The 23,369-nt window shown below is 43.3% G+C and overlaps 1 protein-coding gene across 1 annotated transcript in view; it reads right to left on the reverse strand.

The window, feature by feature from the left end:
- The window catches only part of LOC104082778 (unconventional myosin-Vb-like), a gene marked incomplete at both ends in the record, with an annotated part of 24,067 nt that extends 1,326 nt beyond the window's left edge, over positions 1-22,741 (reverse strand). Inside the window, 10 exons of the mRNA XM_009586020.1 lie at positions 170-455; positions 1,618-1,768; positions 3,799-3,888; positions 4,231-4,382; positions 5,501-5,644; positions 6,838-6,931; positions 7,792-7,990; positions 17,092-17,189; positions 17,987-18,226; positions 22,679-22,741. Of these exons, the coding sequence (XP_009584315.1) occupies positions 170-455; positions 1,618-1,768; positions 3,799-3,888; positions 4,231-4,382; positions 5,501-5,644; positions 6,838-6,931; positions 7,792-7,990; positions 17,092-17,189; positions 17,987-18,226; positions 22,679-22,741 (1,517 nt within the window). The remainder of the gene's footprint in view (positions 1-169; positions 456-1,617; positions 1,769-3,798; positions 3,889-4,230; positions 4,383-5,500; positions 5,645-6,837; positions 6,932-7,791; positions 7,991-17,091; positions 17,190-17,986; positions 18,227-22,678) is intronic.
- Positions 22,742-23,369: the final 628 nt, after the last annotated feature.

The following is a 23,369-nucleotide window of genomic DNA, read 5'->3' on the forward strand; positions in this document are numbered from 1 at the left end:
TGAATCCAGTTTCTCCCCTTACTTACACTGCTGCGTTTTATTTTCCTATTTTCCATAACATAAATTTAATTTTCCTATTTCCATAAATTTATTAAATTCCCATAAAAGCTTATAAAATTAACAAAACTTCCTTAAGCAGGTACATCCCCGCCCCAATCCCGAGTCCCACCTTAGCTGCATGCCCGTGCTCCACGAGCAGACATCCTTCCTCAGCAAGAGGTTGTTCAGGGCGACCGCGTTGATCATGTAGAAGAGCTGCTTGAAGACCTGTTGCACGATCTCTGGGTCCAGACCCTGGTCACACACGATGCTGTGGAACGTGTTCAGCTGGCGAATGATTGAGTCTAAGCTGTAGGAGCTGTCACCATCTGCCATGCTGGAGGAGCGATTCCTGTAGCCCATCGGTTTGACACCAGAAAGCCCTTGGATACTCTCATTTTCCAACACCGCAGACACTGAAAAAGGGGGGAAAAATGAGCCAAAAAAGCCTGCATCCACCTATTAGTCACTGAAGGTAAGAAATGCTCCTTCATGGGCAGTCATAAACATGCAGCAGTGTCAAAGTGTAGCAACACGGTGGATGTTGGGAAGTCTGAAAAGGAGGACAGATCCATGAACTGCTAGTTTATTGTAATAATATGAAATAGTTGATGCATATAGAATATCTGTAAGATCACACTTTTTTTTCACTCTGTGTTACTACACAGAAATCACTTACCATGCTGCAGAAACTGGGAACACCTCTCCTTCGAGCTGTAATCAATTCTCCCTCTATACCCACCACAGAGCCTTGAATTCTGCAGTTAAAGTGAGTAATTGGCTCAAAGGATGGGGAGAAATGAAGGTAGATTAAAAGTAATAAAATTCTTACAGCCTGAGTAACTGATAAAGGAACAGGACAACTTTCTGCAAGGAGCAGGAGGTACATGCAGCGATGGTAGGAGGTGATGCCATCGGATACAGCCAGAATTTGTGCAATGACATTTGGAGGGTAAAGGGAAAGGTTCCCAGAAACAGAGGAGTCCAGGCTGGGAGCTGAAGGAAAACACCAGCAGCTAGAAGACATAAATCACTGAGAACAGCCCCTCAATTAGCTTAGCAAGGAGGAGGACAGATTTAGCTGAGGAGGTAACTCTTCTCATACTGACTCACCCTTGCAAAACAAGGTCTTTATTAGTCTCTTTTTCCTCTTCCCAATTCTCTCCTCCCTCATAATGCACATTTCCACCCATAAAAAGCTTAACCATGAACCCGGTCTGGAAGGGAACGCTGTTCTACGGACCCACCAGCACCGCCTCACCTCTGTCACTACCTCCCCAACAGAAAGGAAGGAGGTATCATACCATGGGAGAAAAAAAACTTCGTCCCTAATAGTTTCTATCACGGGGGAAAATGAAAACTCATCCAAGGTCTGCCTCCCTAACTCCAGGTCACTACTAACACGAGGACCTGCTCCAAACCAAGACTTATTTTTGTAACATATGCCTCTCTACCAACTGCAGGCTTTTCCTTTGGGGAGAAGTCATGCTAGCACCATACAAAGGTCTGGAAAACACTCAGAGTAGAAAATGACAGCAAAAAAAACCCCTCCTAAAAGCTAACGTGCCGTGAACTTACCAATCATGGGCTGGAGTATGCCCTCCGCTATCCTAATGAGCTGCTGGTAGATCTGGATGGAGAGGTGGCTCAGCACCTGGCGGTACTCAGTCAGGTCAAAGTTCCTCAGACAGTGCTCATTCTGTTTAGGCGTGTTTTGTGTCATGAAACCCTGAACAGGAGGAGATTAAAACACCTGGTTTCATTATTCCACCTATTTATAGTCCTGTAAAATCACAGTATTAAAAAAAAAGCAAACCAGAGTACAATATATCCAGATATGGTACCAAAATACATTTTTACTCTCTTATAGAAAAGATCAAGACTCATAAATCACCTTTGATTTACTCAGCCATTTGTTTATAAATTATTACTAGGGGGTTGCTTTTTGAAGAAAAGCTAGGTTTTCCATTTTAGCATTAGCAAGGAGTAACATTTGTATTAATTGCTGTATATGAACTAGAAAATGACATTTCAGTCCCTGAGAAACTTTTTTTAGTTATTTGTTTACCCCCGTGAGTTGCAGTTGTTTATGAGAAACCAAATATTTTGAGGTTAAGATATTAGAAAATGGGGAAAAAAAATTATGATAACGACATGCTATATCCTCTGACAATGTTTTAAACTGATCTGAAGTTCACAAATCTCTCCAAGTAACTGAATTTATTCCCTGCCTTTTGCTGAAGCAGCAGCTGATCTCTGATCCTGCAAATGGATGCTGTAAGCCCCTGAGTTCTGGGCTCGGACATTAGTGCCAGTTTTGCTGGCAGAAGCAAATGTGATCTAACTTAATTTTGTAATTAACACAGATGCTTTAATTGCCTGTTCTTACGGTCTTACCAATTTGGTGTCAAAATGAGAACTATGCAACTTTTTTGTTTGTTTGCTGACTAGCAAAATGTAAAAATACAACATGTACAATTTGAGTTGACTTCAGAATTTCTCATTTTTCCTGACTAATGAAAAAGTGTCGTGCTCTTTGCACTGCAAGATTGCATTTAGTTTGGGTTTTTCTTTTAAACTTGTTTTCTTAAAAATAGGTTGGATTTCAAAGTAAAGATAACAGTATTTTGGAAACTGCTCAGAATGATTTTTCCCCTCTGTTTTTTGAGCCAAATTATCAACTGAATTTCCAAATAGCTGGTTCATTTAACACAGTAAATCATAGCAAAGAATGTGAAATTTAAGTTTTGGTGGTTTTTTTGTTTTTTTTTTTTTTTTTTTTTAACCTGCTGGTTTTCTGGGGAGGATTTTCTTTAAATGTAATGTTGTTATCCAGGCAGAAGAGGGCAAATAGGAGCATAACTATTAGTAAGTATTATCTAAATTATTTTTCTTTTAATTTAGATCTTGGAAGTCCAACACTAAGGTTTTACACACCAGTCATTATCTTGTGAAAGACCTGAATAGTTAATTTGATTCCATGAAAATGTTTTAATTTATTCTTAAAGCTTGATTGCCTAGTATATCTAACACAAATCAAGACTAAATAAGAAACAACATAATTTGGCTCTGTTGAAAGTTTTAATACCCAGAACATATGGCTATAAGGACGGCAGCGTGTAATGTACTAAGAGCACTGTGATGATCTGATTTTGTTGGAAGGGATCAGCTATAATAAAACTTACTTCAACTTATGAAATATCACTGAGGTGGCAAGAAATGAGAGGATTTCCTTCCTAAATCTTACATTATGATTATGCATTTTTGCTCTCAAAGTGTGGTTATTTTGAACTAGTTGAACAGAACAAGGAAAGAAAAAAATCAGCAAAAACATTCAGAAAAAAATTGCAAGATTTGGAACAGTTTTCCCCTCTCTAAATATCTTGGTTAATGAAAAGCTGTGGGACCTACTAAAACAGGGGAACAGCCTTCAAAACAGCCTACCAGAAGCACATCCCCTGTTCAGACAAATCAAAGTGCATGGTCGGCTATGAAATTAAAAATATTCTGGGTATTAGTCAGATAATGTTGCGTGTTATGCTGTAAGGGTCCTGGTTTCAGCTCTTAAACGTCTCGTCTCGGTGCAATGCCCCATGAACCTCTATTAGGAGCTGCCTCACGTTATATCCAAATAAACAAAGGAGGGACGTCAGAGATGACCCCCTGTCGTAGCCAGAGGGAAGCCACCAGACCCAAGAGACCTGAAGACCCTTCCTGGAGGAATGCCAACATGCTCAAGATCAGCACCGAGTTTCTTACCGCATCTCCGCTGTACTGCTTTAAACAGTGCAGGAGGCGACACGTATTCGCCAGCCAAAACGATGTCATCTGAAAATCATCGTTGTGTTTCTGGAGGAGCAAAATGAAAACATGTCAGACCCCTCCTTTGGTGGGGGAAGCTGGCAGAGCAAGACAAAGTGATTTAGAGTTTCCCCACCTAGATCAGGACGCTCTCTCTCTGCAGATGGGCAGTATTAGTCATTTGTTCCCTGCCAACATTTTTTTTTTTAAATCTGTAAATGCAAACGATTTTATTGCTAAGATCATAATTCTCCTTGTTTTTCTAAAAAGGGAAGCTATAAGAGTGATTGGGTTGAAAATCACTACGAGCGCTGAATATCACACACTTTGACATGGTTATAACCATCTTACACCATCTCAACCCCAAGGCAAGAGAAAACGGACACCTACCTTCAGCACTTTCTTAATGCCGTTGATGGTGGAGGTGAGCAAGGAGTGCACTTTCTGGTCATCGTTGATGTAATCCGCGTGTCTGATGCACATGTAGAGGATGTAGGCGGGAAGGCAGGGAACAGTAGCAGACACTGCCTGGGGCTTGAGATCTAGAAGGTTTGGTTTGATTTTTTTTTTTTTTAAAAAAAATCTTCTTAAAATTCACCAACTACCAGGTGAAACAGGGAACACCACAGCTGGAGACATACCCAGGCAAACCCCTCTCCCCCAGCTCTGGGGAAAGCTGAGATTTTGGCAACTTGCATCCCTCTCTGCAGTGTGGACACAGAACCAGAGGTCCAACTACAGGACAGATGGACCTGCTGGAGCCAGCCAAAGCAGAAAAGCCACAGCACCAGGGCTTGGGAGGGTAGCACAATCTGCACTGAAATTTGTGAGGCTATGACATTATCCTTTAGGGATGCACAGATGTGCACAGGTGGCACTAGATCTTCTTTACCATGTAAAAGCCTACTCAAAGCAGCACACAAATAACCTTAGAAAAGCTCCCTGAAGCTTTCAGGAATACCTCCAGCAGGTTATAAACCCCTCCTCTGAATTCACAACTCAGTAAATCACTCTCTCCCTCAAGATACTGAATCCTAACAGTAGCTGCGGGAATTTGCAGCCTCTAAAGGAAGAGCCTGTCTGATTAGGGAAACTTCAAAGACCACAGCAATGGGCTAGTACAGCTCTTTTTAGATCCTCACTGGACTCTGCTGGGGTTAAGAGAGTGATAGTAAATACTAACACTTAGCCAGGGAAGCATGACTTCTCTAACAGCGTTGAATAAGGGGATGCTGGCAGCAATTCTGATCAGACTTTCCAGCGTAAGAGAGCTCACAAGTTTATTATCTGTTATGATCTCATAAATCAAACTACCTTTCTTCCATTACTGTGCAAAATCCCCAGGATCTATCCCTTGCTATCCCCTCCCCATCTATTACCACATCGTATCAAGCTCAGCAAGTTACTGCCTGCTCTAAAAACTGCAGCCTCCTTTCTGCATTTTCCGTTTTTTGCTCACCCTGAAGAACTACATCCATGCTGGTCTATCTGCTTAGTGCTGCGCTGCTTTACCTACCAAAACTGCTGTCACCATAAACGTGCAGCCCCAGGAGGGATTAATTTGAGAAGATCTATTTGTCTATCTTGAGATCTCAAGTCTACAAACTCTTCCAGGCAAGAGAAGGAGAAGCCGGGCACAAGAGCAGAGCAAGTTCCTCACCTGTAATGAGGTTTCGGATGAGGAGTGGCTCATCCTCTTTATAATATTCCAACATGCCCTGAAAATCTTTCTCCTTTCTCTGGACAGCAACTTGCATGTTACGCTCGTGCCGCCTCCTCTCCGCTGGTACCATGGTTTGGGATGCTGTGAAGAGAAAAGAGCGTGAAAGGTGGTATCTGGTGATCAAGAACTATTCATGTCCTCCATTGGCTTTAGAGGAGACACCAGATCAAAGCATTATATACTAAGTTTCAATATGTCATCAGCTTTGACAGACTTATAAAAATATAAAGAACCAGGTCTTGAATTACCAGTCAGCAGTAGTTCTGACTCTGAATGACACAGAGTGCAAAAGTTAGACCTAAAGAGGAAAAGATGAAGTCGTCTTTTTTTTTTTTCCCAAGGAATCACAGGCTAGAAGAGGTAGTAACCCTACGGGAAGCTTTTTAGTGTATCATTTTCACACAGGAGAAAAAAAATAGCCAGGCGATGAAAAAATACCTAAGCATCACATCTTCTGGCTGGCTATAAAACTGAAGAACTGCGGTGGCACACCACTGAGCATTGCGCTTCCATAAAAGTTTAATAAAACAGAAGAGACCGGCATGCAAGTACTGCAGTAAAGAGCAGCCTGCTGCATGCAGATTACACTGATGGAGACCAGCTGTGCTATCCGTGGAAACCCTCCAGTAATTCAGCTTAATTTCACTTAATGCCTAGTTTTCAGAAATTAGCTCATGAGAACAAGCTTATGTGATTAATCACGGCATCTCCAGAGAATGGGAAGCTCCTTCTATACAACACAGATGTCACATTTGAGGTGTTTTCTGATCAAGCAGAATATACATACATATTTTAATCCTACGTGGTTTTAATCCCCTTCAAAATTGCCAGAACAGAGCAGTTGCCTGCTGGTCTCTCTATATCTCTGTTTGAGTCACAGCATTGACAGCAACAAAAGCAAAAAGGTTTCTTAAATGCCCTCCGAACCCTGGCACATCACACATCAGACCAACACCTCCAACAAGCACTCGCCCTCTACCACTTCATGGACCCTCTTCCAAGTTTACCACGTTCAACCACATTAACAAGCTACAGCAGCGCAACGGTACTTGCTCAAAGGCAGCCTAAGCATGACCCAGGAGCTTCATTTGGACTTTCGGTTCCCTGCTGTCACGCCAACGACGAGCTCAGGGCTAGTTCAGTGGGCCAGAATGAGCAAAATCTTACTTTAATAGAAAGAAAAAGAGAAAAAACTGCAGCTCTCCAAGGCTGGCTAAAGGAGTGAAACCAGAGTGCTGTTCCCCCAACCCAATGTCTACCAATGGCCAAGTCACCTTCAAAATCTTGGACCTTCTTCATGTAAATCTTCAACTGCTTCTTCAGCTTCTTTTCATTCTTTTCCAACCTCTCTAGCAATTCTTTAAGATCCTGAAAAACAGAAGATGCATTAGGTTAAAAAAAAAAAGAAACCCAAGAACAACTTATTTGGGGTGAGTTTGAGGCTGAAGTCACTTGGCCAGAAGCTCACAGCCTGGCCTATGCACCACTACTGCACAATGCGAGCATCTTGGTAGAAGAAAAGCTGTGTTATTTCTGGGTCGCTCAGAGAGACCCTTACCTATACCGCCATGACTGCGGATGTTGTGCGCCTGCTTCTAGAAGTAGCCTACAGCAGGCAATACTCAGAACACGCCACCCAAAGCATTTTTACTCCTGGTCGTTAATCATATTTAAGCAGTTCCAACACTATTTAGATACTAGAGTTGTTGAGAAAGGCAAGCAGCCCTCACCTCAACTAAGGAGGGGCCAGTGTTCACTCCAGACCTCGCAACACAGATACAGGAGGCAAGAAAGGAAAAATTTATTATCAGCCAGGCCAGCTTTTCAGAGTGGCAACTGCCCCACACACTCCCAATAAATGCAAGTAAAAAGAAAGGATTGTTTTATCTTTGTGCATAATTACAGAGTATAGGGGTCCCCAGCGACTTCAGTGATCTCGTTTGGTAGGCAGTGCCACAAAGTAGGTAGGCTTAAAAAAAATAAAAATTAAAAAATAAAGTATCTAGGAAGTCACAAGAGTCACACAGCCAATGAACAACAGTTCAAGGCCAAGTACCAAAGCTCCCAAATGCACCAATGGGAGATGTTGAAGGATCTTGCAGAGTTTAGGAAGAGTAGGAAGACACCCCAGTGCCTTCTCTTCGCCTTCATATTTCCTATCTCCTTTCTTTCAAGCTGTTTTTTTTTTCCCCTCTTCCTTAGGCTGTGTTTTCAGTACAGCCTCTTACCAGATTTTCGTTGGTGAGACGTGTAATTTCTTGCTGAAGTCCAAACTCCACCTGGGCCTCTGGAGACAGCTGCAGAGTCTGCAGGAAAGCCTGCTGCTGTTTCTCCATCTCTTCTTTCATTGCATCCACCTCGTTTTTCAGAGCTTCTACCTCCTCCTCATGCTCCCTTCTCTGATCCTGGAGCTGTGCTTCCAGTAACCTGAGAAAAGGACCACACCGATCAGCCTGTGATCTTAGCATCGTAGCAGTAACCTGTTTGAGTTTAGATCCTTCAAAGTCAGCCAACCTGGGAGATGTTCCTTGTCAACATCCCTATAAAACTGACACACACAAAGGGGTGCTACAGCTATTAGTGCGACATTAGTCTGTCATCTGTTATACTGCAGATTAAATATTTTTGAAATTAGAGCCATAAGATCAAAAGTTTGGGTTTTTTTTTAAATAAAAGGAAGGGGGGAGGAAAAAAAAAAATCCAAGAGCTCCCTTTTTTCTGCAACTGTATCACAAATTTGGATTCCTTTAGTCTTCCCATTAGCAAAAAGCAAATGCATGGCAAGAAAGCAGTGCAAATCAACACCTGCGGGGTTTCCAAAAGCTCAGCTTGAAGGGCATTTGTTCTTCTGCTCACCCCCTTTCAAACATCAGTTCTCACTCTTGAAAACCGAACTGCGTGTCTTGCAAATGGCTCCGTTCAGTTGGACTGCCACAGGCTTCACTTGCTACTGCTGGGAGTTTCAAGAAAGGCAGGCGCTGAAACCCTTCATTCCTTCTAGTTGTTTGTAGAGTTGCTATTTATCTTTGCTTAAAAAGAAGTATATTCATTTATATCTCAATTTTCATCCATAAACTACCTGCAGAAAACTGTGGACAAGGCAATTTCCTGTCATCTTGGATCAGTTCCTGCTTTCATCATTGCTGCTGACTTCACCAGGACTCTTCAGCAGGGAGAAAAAGGCTTGTTTCCTTGTACTCCATGACATACAAATACCACGATACACAGCTGACAGAAGTCACCAAAACCAGACCTTCTCCCACTTTGAAGTAGGTACCCAACTTTTTCCTCCAATAACTTGTCCTGCCACCCTCTCCTGCCCCTCTTTCCCCTACACCAGGTCTCCTTCCAGCCCTGCCCTAAGCCTGTGCCCAAGGACAACCCCGGGGGCGGGGGGGGAAATGCTGAGCTAAGGGGTTAGTAAGGCATTTAGTTAAAGCATTATGCAGCCATTTGCTAAACCACAATGCCTTCATTAATCCAGTGGAAGAATGATTCATCACTCCTGTACACACCCGTGCTCATGGGGATGCTGACAAACCTAGCAAGTGACACGGTAATTAATTTTTAAGGGTAGTGCCTACCCTCTGCTAGATGGAAATCTCCTCGTTCATTCACCAGCTCTTTCAAGAAGACTGAAATAAGTGACTCCAAAAGGTATGAGGACTCTGAGGAAGGGGCATCAAGCCAGAAACTGCAAAATATCAGTCCCAGACTACACAGGGCGATGGTGGCAAAGAGGAGGAATGACCCACGGGGTTAAACAAGCCCATGTCCCTGCTGTAGCTCATGGATGTGTTCTCCTGGGCAGAGCTACGGACAGCCACACACCCAGCTCAGGGCCTTCATCTCTTCTGGCATCGGATGCAAACAGCAACCCTCAAAGGTGAGGAAGACTCTGGTGTCGATAGCTCGGCATTTACCCAGGACATGCACAGACACAGAGCTGTGCCAGTGGGGAAAAAGCTACAGCTCTTTCGGGTCCACTGGGAAATTAATGGAGATTCACGCCTGTGAACTGCTTCCCTGCAGGAACAATTAAGCATGGGGGGTTTTTTTGTTGTTTTGGTGGGAGTTTTTTTCGTTTGTTTTGTTTTTTAAAGATTGCATAAAAGAACACATGCTTTCTATGGAAGATTTCTGCATGAAAAGCATTAATCATTCTCCAGTTTGTTTTTTTGTTGTTGTTGTTTTTAGAAGATCTAAACAACCCAATCTGTACTCCCATTTTCCAGCAAAAGATAGAAAAAGATATTTTCCAACTATAGAAACATGGGCAATAACGCATGCAGCCTCGTAATCATGTTGTCAGGAGTTATATTCTTAATAGGCTTGGAAAATACAGGCCCACCGTGAAGTAAGTATTAAGTACTTAATTTTCATTTTATTTCTTCACGTGGGTTCAGATTAACCATGAGCCGCCCTCAGAAAAACACGCTCTTTCTACGAACGTGGGTTTCTACACTGCTTTGAAAAACAAATGAATCATCCCTGGTATTTTTCCTGTTGTTGTCTGGTTTTACTCTGATCCCGCTAGATGTGACCGCTTTAAAACTACTTTATGCAAAAGATTATTTTAACTTTTCCTCTCTATAGTGCCCTTCATCAGCTCATTTCATATATTATAAAAGTCATATATATTGGAGCCTCATAATCAGTCTGCAGGAGAGCAGAGACCAACTAACATTTAATAATCAGCTCTTCCAAGCACCAGGTTGAACCAGGAGAAGAATCCAGGAGTCCTTCTGCCTTGCTTTAATCTCCATTTGTGTTTCTAAACATTCATTAGCTCGGAGATGAGAGATCATCACAGAATCACCAGCATCCCCAGGAGATATGGAGGTTGCAGGTACTGCCCTGGTGTGTCCCGCTGGGACATTTGCCCACCAGTCCAGAACATGGGGAGAGCTGTGGAAGGATGGCACTGTGTGTCCACCACTCACCTTCCTCCTTATACCTATAGGCAATGCATGGATGGGAGTGCGCAACCCCTGGGAGCATGCAAAGCAGACGGCATCGCAATACAAGTACACAGACTCCACTTCTGACATATCAAGGATTGGGAGAAAACGCTTTAGGGGAGGTGCTATATCTTAGTGCAAATTCAGGAAAAAAACATCTAAAACTTTTTTTTTTTTTGAGCTTCCTGGAGATTACAGCTTCCCAACACCTTTATCACACAATTTCCCATTAACGTAACATAATTCTTACTGAATCACAGCTCAGGCATTAGTGACAATAGCCACCATCAGCAATGCCCAATTACAATTGCAACAACTCCTCTGAAAATTAGAGGAGGGTCTCGATTCCTCCAGTTTGGATATCCCACCCGCCAGCTGCTCCCAGAGAGGACAACAGGTGCTATAGAGGACAACAGGGCAACAGCAGAGGAAGAGAAAGAAACAAAAGGGCAAGCGAAAGGGGGAGAGGAAGCAGTGGGGAGAACAGAAAGTCTTTGACCTGGCAACTTGCTTTAAACCTTGATAAGCCAAGCCGAGCTCTCCATCTTCATTGAGATACCCCCAGTCCTCAGTCTTGCTAGAAATAAAGGACAGAAAAAGGAAACAAGAGGACAGAGAAAGACAAAAGGTCAATTGCAATAGAAGAGGAAAAGGTGCAGAACCCTTATTAATTTTTTTTTTTAAAAGCACACTTTCATTACATTGTATTTTCTTTTCCACCATGCTGAAGGAGAACCATGCCCTGGTCGTGCCTCCTATGACACTCCTGACTAGTGGAGCTTCTCCTCCCTCCCCAGCTGTGAAACGCATCCTCATGAAGCCCTTTCTTCCCCGACCCACTGCAGCCAACACGAGAACCCAAAATCACTCAGGTCAGAAGGAATCATCGCAGATCACCCAGTCCAACCTCCTGGCAGGTTATCATCATTCCTGAGATGTTACTGTTTTTTACCAGAAAGCCCAACTCTTGGAGGTCAGAGCCAGAGTTTTCATTTCTGTACAGCTAAACTGTTTCCCATACGATTGCAAGGAAAAGCTGGCAAGCCCAGGCCACACCAGCTAGCTCAAATCCCCATTAAAACCTTATGCTTAAAGACCAGGGAGAAGAGACAAGGACCATGAGGGATAAATGAGAGAGCAGAAGTCAGCACGAGGGGTAAGGAAGAGCTGTCTGAACACAGATAGGTAAAATGAAAAGCACAGAGTGGTCCTTAGAAGCTCCCAACAGGCTTCCTTGCTTCCCCCGCACCAGAAATTAACTATTTTTGAGCTGGAACAGCCCACATGCACTTCCAACCCACAGTGCAAACATAACCCTACCCCACTGTTTATCGCATACTGATAGCTTGGAACAGCTCACTCCTCTTCCAGACCTTCTGCACTCTAGCACATCTCACTAATAAGACATTTTTCAGAAAAGTTTCTTCATTTCCTTCCTTCTGCAGCAACTGCCACTGGTCTAAAATAAAATCTCTTCCTTCTACTTCAGTTGAGGATCTCCTCAATCACCACGTCAAACACATCAGCCTTTTCTCAGAGCAACCTTTGGTCCAAACACCCCTTGGATGTTTGTTTCCTTACATCCATATGAGACCAAATCTCCTCTGTATCCATTCAGGCAGAAAAATGCCCAGAAAAGTCTCATCTCACTTTAATACTAGAAGTTTCCTTTTAACAGTTGATTTGTTTTCTTTTAAGTTATAAAAGGCAGGAAACTCATTTATCTTCTTTAATGAGGTGTTGAACACGTTACAAATGAGTGATGTAAGCTGGTCAACCTGACCAGGAACACTTGCTACAGCGAAATTTTACTTGGCTTTGATGTGAGTTAGAAAACAGTTTTTCTTTTTGGAAATAATAATTTAAAAAAACAAACAACAAAAAATATCACTTAACATATCATTAAACTTTCAGAGGAAAAAGAACCAAGCCAGTATGCATCTCCTATTATGAAAAGAGGTGTAGCAGGCATTCCCTGGCAAGGAAAGCTCTGCATATTTAAGTGGAAAAGCACAAATTTTCACACAAGGAAAGCAGTGAGAACTGTGGTGTTGCAGCACTACCACGAAAGGACTCAAGAGGTGTTTCACCGCTGCAGACAGCTTGTATGTCCTTTCCATCTTGGTGTACCAGCATGGCATTTCTCAAAAGTAGCAAACATTTCAGACATTAACGTTTGGAAAATTCATCTGTTAAAGCCGTATCTATGAATTTAGATTAAAACCTTATTTTTTACCCATACATAGCAGGCTTCCAAAAGGGTCTGTAGGCTGACAGATACAGGGAGGTTTATTGGTCTGATATGGGTCAATTTATTAGTAAGGTCTTTTTTTGGTTCAGAGAATCTTAACAGAACATGTACTTCAGCACTGAAAACCAAGGAAAAAACCAGGAAGGGTCCTCACTATCTATTACATGTCAGTAACCTGGGAAATCTCACATGATGAGCAGCATTTTTAAGATAGACTCCTTTGAAAAATAGCTTTCCTTCCTTTTTTAATCATATGCATTGTGGTAAATGAGGAAAGCAGCTCAAGGGGGTGCCATTATACTAAGATAAAACTGCTCTGGGAAATGAGCATTCAGCCCGAGTTCATCAACACGGCACTGACTCAGAAATCACTGAGCTTCCCTTCTCCCCGAAGTTCATATTAACCAAGACATTAAAAGTCAATAGGGGTCCTTTATAACTAATTAGATTAATTAGTATGTGCCAAAATACTTAAAGCATGGCCAGCAGGTCGAGGGAGGTGATTCTGCCCCTCTACTCTGCTCTGGTGAGACCCCACCTGCAGTGCTGCATCCAGAAGGACATGGACCTGTTGGAGTGGGTCCAGAGGAGGGATCAAAAATGATCAGGGGGATGGAACACCTCTGCTATGAGGACAGGCTGAGAGAGTTGGGGTTGTTCAGCCTGGAGACGAGAAGGCTCCGGGGAGACCTTATTGCGGCCTTTCAGTACTTAAAGGGGGCTTAGAAGAAAGATGGGGACAGACTTTTTAGTAGGGCCTGTTGCGACAGGACAAGGGGGAATGGTTTTAAAGAGGGGAGATTCAGACTAGACAGAAGGAAGAAATTCTTTACGATGAGGGTGAAACACTGGCACAGGTTGCCCAGAGAGGTGGTAGATGCCCCATCCCTGGGAACATTCAAGGTCAGGTTGGACAGAGCTCTGAACAACCTGATCTAGTTGCAGATGTCCCTGCTCATGGCAGGGGGTTGGACTAGATGACCTTTAAAGGTCCCTTCCAACCCAAACTATTCTATGATTCTAAAATAATTTCCTAAAATGCTGGGTAAACCCTTCTCTCAAACAAGTTTGAAATGAGATGAAAGGACATGATTCACAAAACCTCATTTCTCCTTTATCCTTATCTTGGAGATACGGGTCTGGGGGAGCAGCTGGTGACCTGCAGTGGGCAAACCGCCGTCATGAAAGGGAGAGAAATTCCTGCCCAAACACCTCCCTCTCCTCCTCCAAGTAGCTTAAAGGAGGTGCACATATACCAAACCCCAGAGATATTAATTTTAGCATCTTCAGATAATTATCATCTCTTAATAAAGAAGAAGGGGCATTTCATTTTCAAACAGAGATATGTGCTTTTTTTTTTTTTAATTAAATGGAAAACTAATGCACATCACAGATTAGATGTACGACAGAGTGGGAAGCAGTGATAAGAGACACACTGGAGAGTGGTAAGCAGAGATATGAACCCTTTCCATGTGATGGCCGCTTCCAGCCGCAAAAGCATGCTCCGCATGAAGCCAGCGTCATGCCTTCACTTTGCATTGCAGCTGCAGGTGGGACTTACCCAGCAGGAAAAAAAAAAAAAGAAAAAAAAAAAGCCAAGGACTCTACAGAAATCACTTGGAAGTTACCACAGAAGTTAATTTCAAAGCCTAAGCCTGATCTGTTTTGAACTGCCAGGTTATTATCTTCAGAATTGCAATCCCACCAGAAAAGCTTTCCATGAAAATATTTATTGATCAAGATTAGAAAGAGAAAGCAGTTTTATTTCTCATGCTGACACACTTTGGTATAGAGCTGCATAAGTACGAATGCAAATTTGTGCTGGGGGGAGGAAATGTTAATTTATATCAACAAATACAATAATCCATGCTCCCCAAGCATTTGTTTTCATCTGTTTTATTGCCATCGACTCCAGGAGTTTATAAACCAACACAATATACAAACACATGCACAGGGAACCATGTAACGGGGAAGCTGGTGGTGATTAACCAAGCCATCGGATAAATCACCACAGAAAATCAGGGTGATGGTACGTAGAGCTACTGTTACTGTAGTACAAGAGCCAAGCTCCAGCCAAGCTTCTTATGAGAGGTATACAAGAGAGGTAGTAGGAAAATGAGCCTGGAGACTACAGATATCCCCTCCTAAATCTCAAAAGGCCAAAAACCACCAAGGCCTGATCACATGAACTTCTTTAATTGCAGCTCACCTGTGCAATGGCAAGGAAAGAGATTTGCACACTGTGGAAAATAAGATCATTGCAGCATTTTTGATTATTTCTCTGTGTGATTCCATCCTCACTGCAGAAGCTGTTAAGTCTGGAAACCAGAACGGCTGAAGAAGGACCAGAGTCTCCCAGCAGGTTGAGTGAAAGTGGACAACATGCACTCCAGGGTGACCAAATATCGATGACTGTTGGGGATCAGTGATAGAACCTGGTCAGACGCATGCCCTATGAAAGCAGCAACTCTTATTTTGGACTCCATCTCCTTCACCAACACCTGAACACAAACTAACCATCCCTACACATGCACACCGGAAAATACAGGTTAGGAAATAATTAACTCTGTGCCTGACAATGGGATTTTGCATCCCATACCAGTGCCCATAACTCCAGGAGAAAATTGGAAGGAAATAAGAGAATATCCACAGAATTCATTAAGTGACCAAAAAAACACAGCTTGCAGTAGGAAGCACACTGAGCCCCACTAATTTACTGACAAAAAGGTGATGTTTAAATCAATCTCCTCACCTCTACTGCAGAAGGGGCAGGAATTTCATCAGCAAGTTCACTTCAGGAAAGCAAATATTCAATGGCAACAAACTGAAAAACAAACACTGGTCCTGATCCAGCCAGACATGATGCCCAGGTAAGAAACCAGTATCATGAGAGTCCTGGACCCCAACACTCCCCACTCCTCCAGGTCCCCAGGCCGAAGTGAAAGCTGGCAGTACTGGTGTGGGCAGAGCCTCAGTGTCCAGCCATCAGGGTTTTAAGCTACGTTTAAATGCAATGCATGTGGAACCCAGCCCTTCCATCAAGCCCATCTCTGTACTCACACAGGGTAACTAGAGACATCTTCACAGGTTCTCCCAGGACTTTCCCAAGAAGTAAAATAGATGCAAATTCAGAAAATCCAGCCCATACTCTGGCAGGAATTTGGGGGACATACAAATTTGGATATGATGACCAAAGTTGACCGCACAGCTATATATACATTGAATTTTTGCACATCAATCCAGGCACATGGATTTCCCATTGCACCTTTTTGGCCATCCAGTTCTGAAAGCATTAAGCAACTCTTCACAATTTTTCATACTGCATTTAAAGATAGTGTGTCTTTGCTCATACTCATACAGGTATGAATAAAATCCTAATTAAGTCATGGTCTTTCCCAGCCTGGACTGCTAACAACCTTCTGCAACCAGTTTATAAAGTGCCAAAGTATACTGTGTTATTAAAAGCCATTAATCCACAACAGTTAGGTCTTCCACAACAGTTAGGTCTTCCGACTACCTTGCTGAACGCAAATTATTTGGGAAAAAGCCTCAAACGTCTCTATTTGTCAAGAGAAAAGGAGATGAACATTCAATTTCCTTGCAATAAATATTTACTTACTTTACATATTATCTTGCTGTTTAATCCATGTAATTTTGTGTTCTTGCAAGATACTGCTTTTTTATTTGATGTCCTCCTGAATAGCTGCAAGGATTGATTTAATGCCTCGCAATATAAGCCCATTGTTACTATAAGGACAGACACATGTTCACAATATTAACCCTGGCTATGGGAAACCTGTAATCAAACAAATGTTCCTGACTCTCAGGTTAGATGCAAGAAAACCAGTAATATGGGTGTTGCCAGGGAATACAACATGTGTTCATTAGCTCAGTTCACCATCATAGGCTTTTGCCTCTGGGAAAAAGAGAGGGGAACCGTGCTCTCTTCCCAGCGTAGCATAAGGACTTACTTGAAATAAGTAACTCTTAAATATATCCCAAATTCTAGTCTTGCTACTGTTTATGTACTGGAAGCAAAGTCAAAATCCAGTTTTGCTCACTTCTGTGTTGGCTTTCCTACCTGCCCAGTATCTCCCCTCCTTTGGGGACACACTGCCCCAAAGACGAGGGCTCCTCACCCATTACAAGACCTGCATCTTTCGTCCCATCTTTATGGTCCGTCCTAGACCCAAGGTCCAGAACACAATTCAGAAGCTGGTAATTCTCTAAAACGTGTTGTTAATTTTGGTCTGGATCCCATCTCTCACACTTTGGTCAGCCCCTCCTGCTGCTGGAAAAATTTGGACCACACTTACCGGTTCGTCTCGCACATCCCCTGGTAGGCTTCAATCGCGTCCTCCTGATCAATGTGCTTGTCACTGTTTGGCCAGCTGGCGTTGGTGGTGATGCTTTCCTAAATTCAACATGTAAAACACAGCAGCATGACATCCTACATATCTTCTCCTGTCTTTCAAAGTTCCTGATACCAAACAACACCCAACTATCATTAATACAGCTTCCTCAGGGCATTCATCAGACTGGAGAGTTTCTATGAATTCATATGCATGCAAACAGACAGCAGCAGAGATTATGAGATGGAGGGAGGACGCACGAACCCAGGAGGGAGATAAGGGGGGGTGTGGTCTGAAATACAAAACATACCAAAATCTCGAGGAATGATAAGGCAAGTGAATTAAAAAGCCCAAGTGAGAGTTTTCAGAAAATGTACTCTTCCATCAGAACAGGCTCTAAACAAAAAGCCCTCAAATGACTGTGATGGGACAGGCTCTCTTCTTGCCTACACGCCATTAGAAACACATTACAGCTGCACCAGCATCAAGTGAGCAGAATCTGGTCCAGAAGTTCTTTCTCTCCCATCCCATTTCCTTGCAGAATAAACCAGTTGCCACAAAACACCAGCAGGGACCATCTCAGACCACCACACCTTGGTGCAGGGCTGGCTAGACCTCATCAGGTCTGGGGTCAAGCACCTTGACAGCAGTACAGACCACCATGGGACATATAGTCCTGGGCTGTCTGAAATGATGTCATGGCCTCTATCTTGTCCATAGGCAGAACCTCCTATAACCTCCCTGTGCCATCCTGCCACCCAGAGTCTACCAAAGCAGAAAGGGCATCGCTCGGGCAGGCAGTGAATTTTCAGCAATAGAATAGGAAAAGGAAAGGAAAATCCATTACCCTCTCAATTACCATGTTTTTGCCCACCTCTTTTTGCTGGGCTGCCTTCATAATCTGCGTCCTCAGGATGAGCACCTCTTCCTTCCGCACTTCCAACTCCTCGTTGGCCGATTTCAGCTGATTCAGTAAGAGATTATAACTGTCCTGAATATCGTTGGACGAGTTGTTCAGGGTTGCTCGGTCTGCAATAGCCTTCCTCAGCTCATTAAGTTCATTTTTCAGCTTCTTGTTCTCCGACTCCAGTTCTTGCCTCTGGAAATATCAAGTCATTAACCAGTTTAGATAAACTCTCTTGCAGTGCCTCATCCTTTTCTGAGATGCCTCTAAGGTAACTCAATTACCAACGATCACAGCCAAACAATCAATTCATGCCAGGATCTGGATTTTGCTGCCCGTCCAGCCATGCATGGCGCAGAAGAGATTTTTGCTGTAATCAGTAGCCTGTTGCCATTTACTAACAACGCTACAGGGTGACACAGGGGAGATTTTTTTATTTGTTGATATTATGTTTAAACACAAAAGCAATCCATTAGAGAAGCCAAACACGTTTGTTTCTTCTCCACCCCTTTTCCTTCTCAATCAAGAAATCACCACAAACCCCACAATGTTTAGCTCATCTTTCATATTCATTAGATAAGCTGGAAGATTCTGATTTACATGACCCTTCATCATGGCAGACATCCCATTAGGTGAACTACGGCTGTGTTAATTCCCGCAACAGCTTCTTTTCTCATAAATTTTGTGATTTCCCTACCCGGTGCAACATTTGCAGTTAGATGATTTTCTTGCCCTGACGTCTCATCAGCTGTTGGCATTTGACAGGCAGGGGCAAGACAGTACAAGTTTGACGCCAACTGCTTCTCCTGAATAACGATGTATGAGCATTGCCGTGTTTGCTGAGACAACTGAAAGGCTAATTTGCTTTTGCATGACAGTAGAAGATGGAAGAATCAAACTCCGGCAGCTAAGACAGTCTTTCAGTATTTCACCACGAAGCTTTGTTTGCAAGTGATAACACCACATTTGGCAGCTCTTTGCCAGCACCCAAAACCCACCTGGAGCATCCCAGCTGGGTCAAGAGCAGCTTTGCTCCTGCGGATGGTGCAGTCCTTGCTGTGGGTCACAGACGGGGAGGGAGCCAGACTCCTGGGGTCCTGCTCGCAGCCCGACTCCCAACAATTCACTTTCTCTTTGCTCTGGATCCTCCATCACCAGCTCCTGCATGGTGGCACCCAGGACTGCTCCCTCCTGTCCCCATGCACCCAGGCCTCTCGGACAACGCCAAAACCCAGCAGGATCCATATCCAACTACTGCACAGCAAACACCGAGACATCTGCGAGCGAGCTGACAAAGTCTGGTGTCTGGCTGATTGGGGTCAGCTCTTTCCTAGGGACCGACCCCCCATGTGGATTCTCTAGCGTCTACAATAGCACAAGCTCTTTCCCCACTGAGATCCAGGTGCTTCCCTCTCCCCACTACCTTTTGACCCTTTCCACAGCTTTGTTGCACGATCCCTCTTATCTATGGGATATCTGCTTCATTATCAGCTTTGGCTGAGGCAAGATAACGAATCTGAAAATGGCTGGTGGGGATGGGAGCAATTTATACAGTGTGTAGCTAGCACAGCTGTGTAAACCTCGTTTCTATAGGAAACGGGTGTTATAATTACAAATCCTTACAAATTATAAATAGCATGCATTATCACAGCAGAGGTGTGAACAGAATAGCTGATCTAGCATCTGGACATACTCCTAGCTGAACAAACACCATCAGTAACAGAGCATAGTCAGGTACTTTATACCATCTGTCATAGAAAAAAAAGAGGATAAAAAAATGCATTTGATCCAGCAATTCCTCCACATGCACGTTAACCACAGCTCAGCAGAGGGAGCGTATGAGCCACTGGCTTTTCTGTAACTGTTTTTTAAAACAAGAGTTTGAAAAGCGTGCACGTGGTGGAGAATCAATATCAAACTGGGTTTAACTCTTCTTGCCACGTGGCTAAAGCATCGGCCCGCTCTCCGCTCTTTTCTGATCGTGCTCAGAGACAGGTGAAGGGTAAGAAGAAAGCGGTTAAGTGTTTTCTACACAAATGGCTCTTCTGTGATTTTTGTTATTTGCTGGATAAGACCCCTGCTTTTCTTATTTTTCCCCTTTTTTGCCTCCTCCTTTTTTTTTTTTTTTTTTTTTTCTTTTTTTTCCCCCCCCCCCCCCTTTTTTTTTTTTTAAATGGGTAAGCCGCACTTGTAACTCCAGGAACTGTTTGTATCAAGCTGTGCTCTGGTTAGAAATGAAGCCAGAAAGATCAGGAAAGAAAGTTATAACCGACAACCCTGCTCCAAAAGCTCATACCCTGGACTCCTTTCAGAGCTTACAATTAAATTAATTCCCTACTTCTTGGTGGATTTTGGGCATGCAGCAATGTTAAAATATCTATAGACATGGGGAAGACACCTATCGTCCCCTGCCCGTACACCCTTTTTGCACCAGCATCAGTGATGGCAGAACAGAAACTAAAATAAAATGCTCTGAATATGGAAAGGGAGATTTCTACTTGCGCTGTGAGAAATGCTCTTTCTTCCGCATAGTCCAATAGTGCTGATTTATTTGACAAGTTATACAGTCAGAATATCCTGAACTTGAACTCACACTTGTCCCACACGTACAGCATTATGGAGGTGTGAAAGGGGTACCCGAGCCCTAACAGTGATGGAAATAGCCTCGCTCTTTAGGAAGGGGCTTATATAGCAGTGCTGGGTGAAGTATGAGCCTGTGTAAATCAGAGGTTAGCACTGCCATGCCAGGAATTTGCCCTCTATTCTATTTCTGGTACTTGATAGGAAAAGAAAAGAAAATCCTCTAGAAGCTCATTTTATGATGAGCTTCCAAGTCTAAGGGATGAAAGAAACATCCCAGCTATGTGAAGAGCAAGAAATCAAATTACGCATTGTGCTCCTGCTAGGAACACAAAGTCAGGGCAAGGACTCTGGTGCTTTCATTCCCACTCGCACTTTCCCAGGCTGAAAAAACAAGCCGGAGAATACACTTTTCACTGGGGAACTTTTTGTTGTACAGGCATGACTCAGGGACACATCTCCCACCAGGGAGATATTTCACATACCTCCAGCCCTGCATCATGGCTAACCTAACCACCACGGCTGGGCATATTTTGGGACACCATCTACTGAAAACTCTATTTATCAATTACAAAGGACACGTAATTTATGCCTGCTGTAAATATATCAGTGTTAGCCCAAGTTTCTCGCATCTCTTTGCGGCGTTACAAAAAGTAACACCCAACCCTTATCCAAATGAGCCTCCCTAAGGAAGGGCTGTGCCTTTCTCGCTTCCCTCCATCAAAATCTGCACCAAGAGCAGGCTTCCCACCAAAAGCTAATCCCAAGGCAAATCCCTGCCATCGTGGGTGCCGTGACAGTACAGGACAATTACACCGAGACACGAAGCTGGATGACAGTAGACACGTATGAAGTAGAAGACCATGTGCTGGTTGCAAAAACCAAGCCCGCACGGCCATCCACTAACACCCACACCTTATATTCTCCTGCTCAAGGGGCTGTGCATGCCAAAAACATCTTGAATGGGACCCAAAAGTGAAAACTCAGGTCACAACGAACTGAACAATACCCAGAAACATCCTTAACCCCCAACAAAACCTGCTCTTCAGCAATAACCATATTTATTACATTTACCCAAACTGATATTTGTATGCATTATTTCAAAATAATGCATATACTTATAAATATATTTACATTTGCACTGTTTATTGTATTTATATACTTATACTCGTATTTATCCAAACCATACCCTGCCATTCATGACCTTATCCAAGCATCTCTTGCCCCACCCAGTGCAACATGTGGTGTAGGTCTGCACTACCAAAAAACAAAAAAACCCCACTCCTTACAAAGCCTATCCCAGAAACTATTTTTCTAAGGACGAGCAGGACACAAGGATCAGCCTAACAGTCAAGACCAGAAGTATTTGGGTACAGTTAGAGCAGGAGGACACAACCCACACAAGCCGCAATAGGAGCCCAGCAGGTTTCAGTTGCTCTGTATGTCGTAGGGAGAAAGTGACGGAAGCAGAACTGAAAGGATATAAAGCTTAGGGACAAGAGGAATTGCAGGGTAGAGCAATAGCTGGGAAGACATGTGACAACTATGGTCCACCAGCACTGCTGCTGGGAGATGGAGGCTGTTACTACAATCCATGCAGCAGATTTTTTTGGTGTTGACTTGACTGGCACCTTGGGAACGCAAGGAAAGCAGAAAAGTAGCAGAGTCGGAGCCTTGAACAAGACACACGTTGGGCTTCAGCCGCAAGAATTCACACCTACTGCAGAGCAACTTCTAAGACCTGCAGTGTCACGTCAAATGAAACCCAAGAAAGTCCCAGTGGGAATACGTGGGAAAAAGCACCCTTCACCATAAGTGGGCTTGTCACCGTCGTGGAAGACTCAAACAGGTAGATCAGAGCAGAACAGATGTTGCCCCAGAGAGAAACATCTATAAGCCCATGCTATGCCCAGGAGCTGATGGAGAGCTACAGCTTTCAAACTGTTAATCTCTAATAGTCAGAACCGATTACTGGAGGTTTTGGGTCATTGCCACGTTCAGACAATTTGTTTGGGCTATTAGAGCCATGCAATAGGATACAGCACTAAATAGGAGCTCCTCACTCACCTTCAGACTGTTGTATGCAAAATCTTCACGGTCCGAAGTCACTTCAGTCTTCATTTCAATTACCTGCATGGATTAAAGAGATAAATTAATATTTAAAAGCAGCCAGAAGAACTGGCACATGGCACAGGATGGCTAGGCATGCCTCCATCAACAGCCAGCCTGCCGCAGCTCAACCATAATAATGTTATTAATTGCTGTTAGACAGAGCCCCAGCAACACATAGCGGGGTAGGGGCCGCTTCAGGAGAAAATGGTTTAATCTGTCATTAATATCTTGACAACTGTGGCTCACTGCAGCTTTCGAACAATGACAGTCATTAGGGGAATAATCTTCAACATAGTGGTTGGGAAGTAGGTTTTTAATCTGCCTCTGCAGCAAGGATGAGAGGCTGGGGAAGTTTATTATTTCATGTGTTTCCTGCAAATTGCTAGAGGTGATCAGTAAGAATATCTGGTGAAGCAAGTAAATAATTACTGTTGATGATTTTGTTGAGTCTCTTACTGCATTTGTCAACAGACACATAGATCTCATGCCAGAAGGAAATAAACAAAATAATTCCCAAACAAAGCAACAACAGCCCCAGAAATTTCAATTATGAAACCAAGAATGATGGCATCTGCTCAGCATTTTATATAAGAGCATCTTTACTGCTTCACGACACCATGCACACAGCACTGCTGTTTCATGGCAG

The sequence above is a fragment of the Fulmarus glacialis genome, unplaced genomic scaffold (assembly GCF_000690835.1).
Source record: "Fulmarus glacialis isolate BGI_N327 unplaced genomic scaffold, ASM69083v1 scaffold17409, whole genome shotgun sequence".
Classification (NCBI taxonomy): Eukaryota; Metazoa; Chordata; class Aves; order Procellariiformes; family Procellariidae; genus Fulmarus; species Fulmarus glacialis.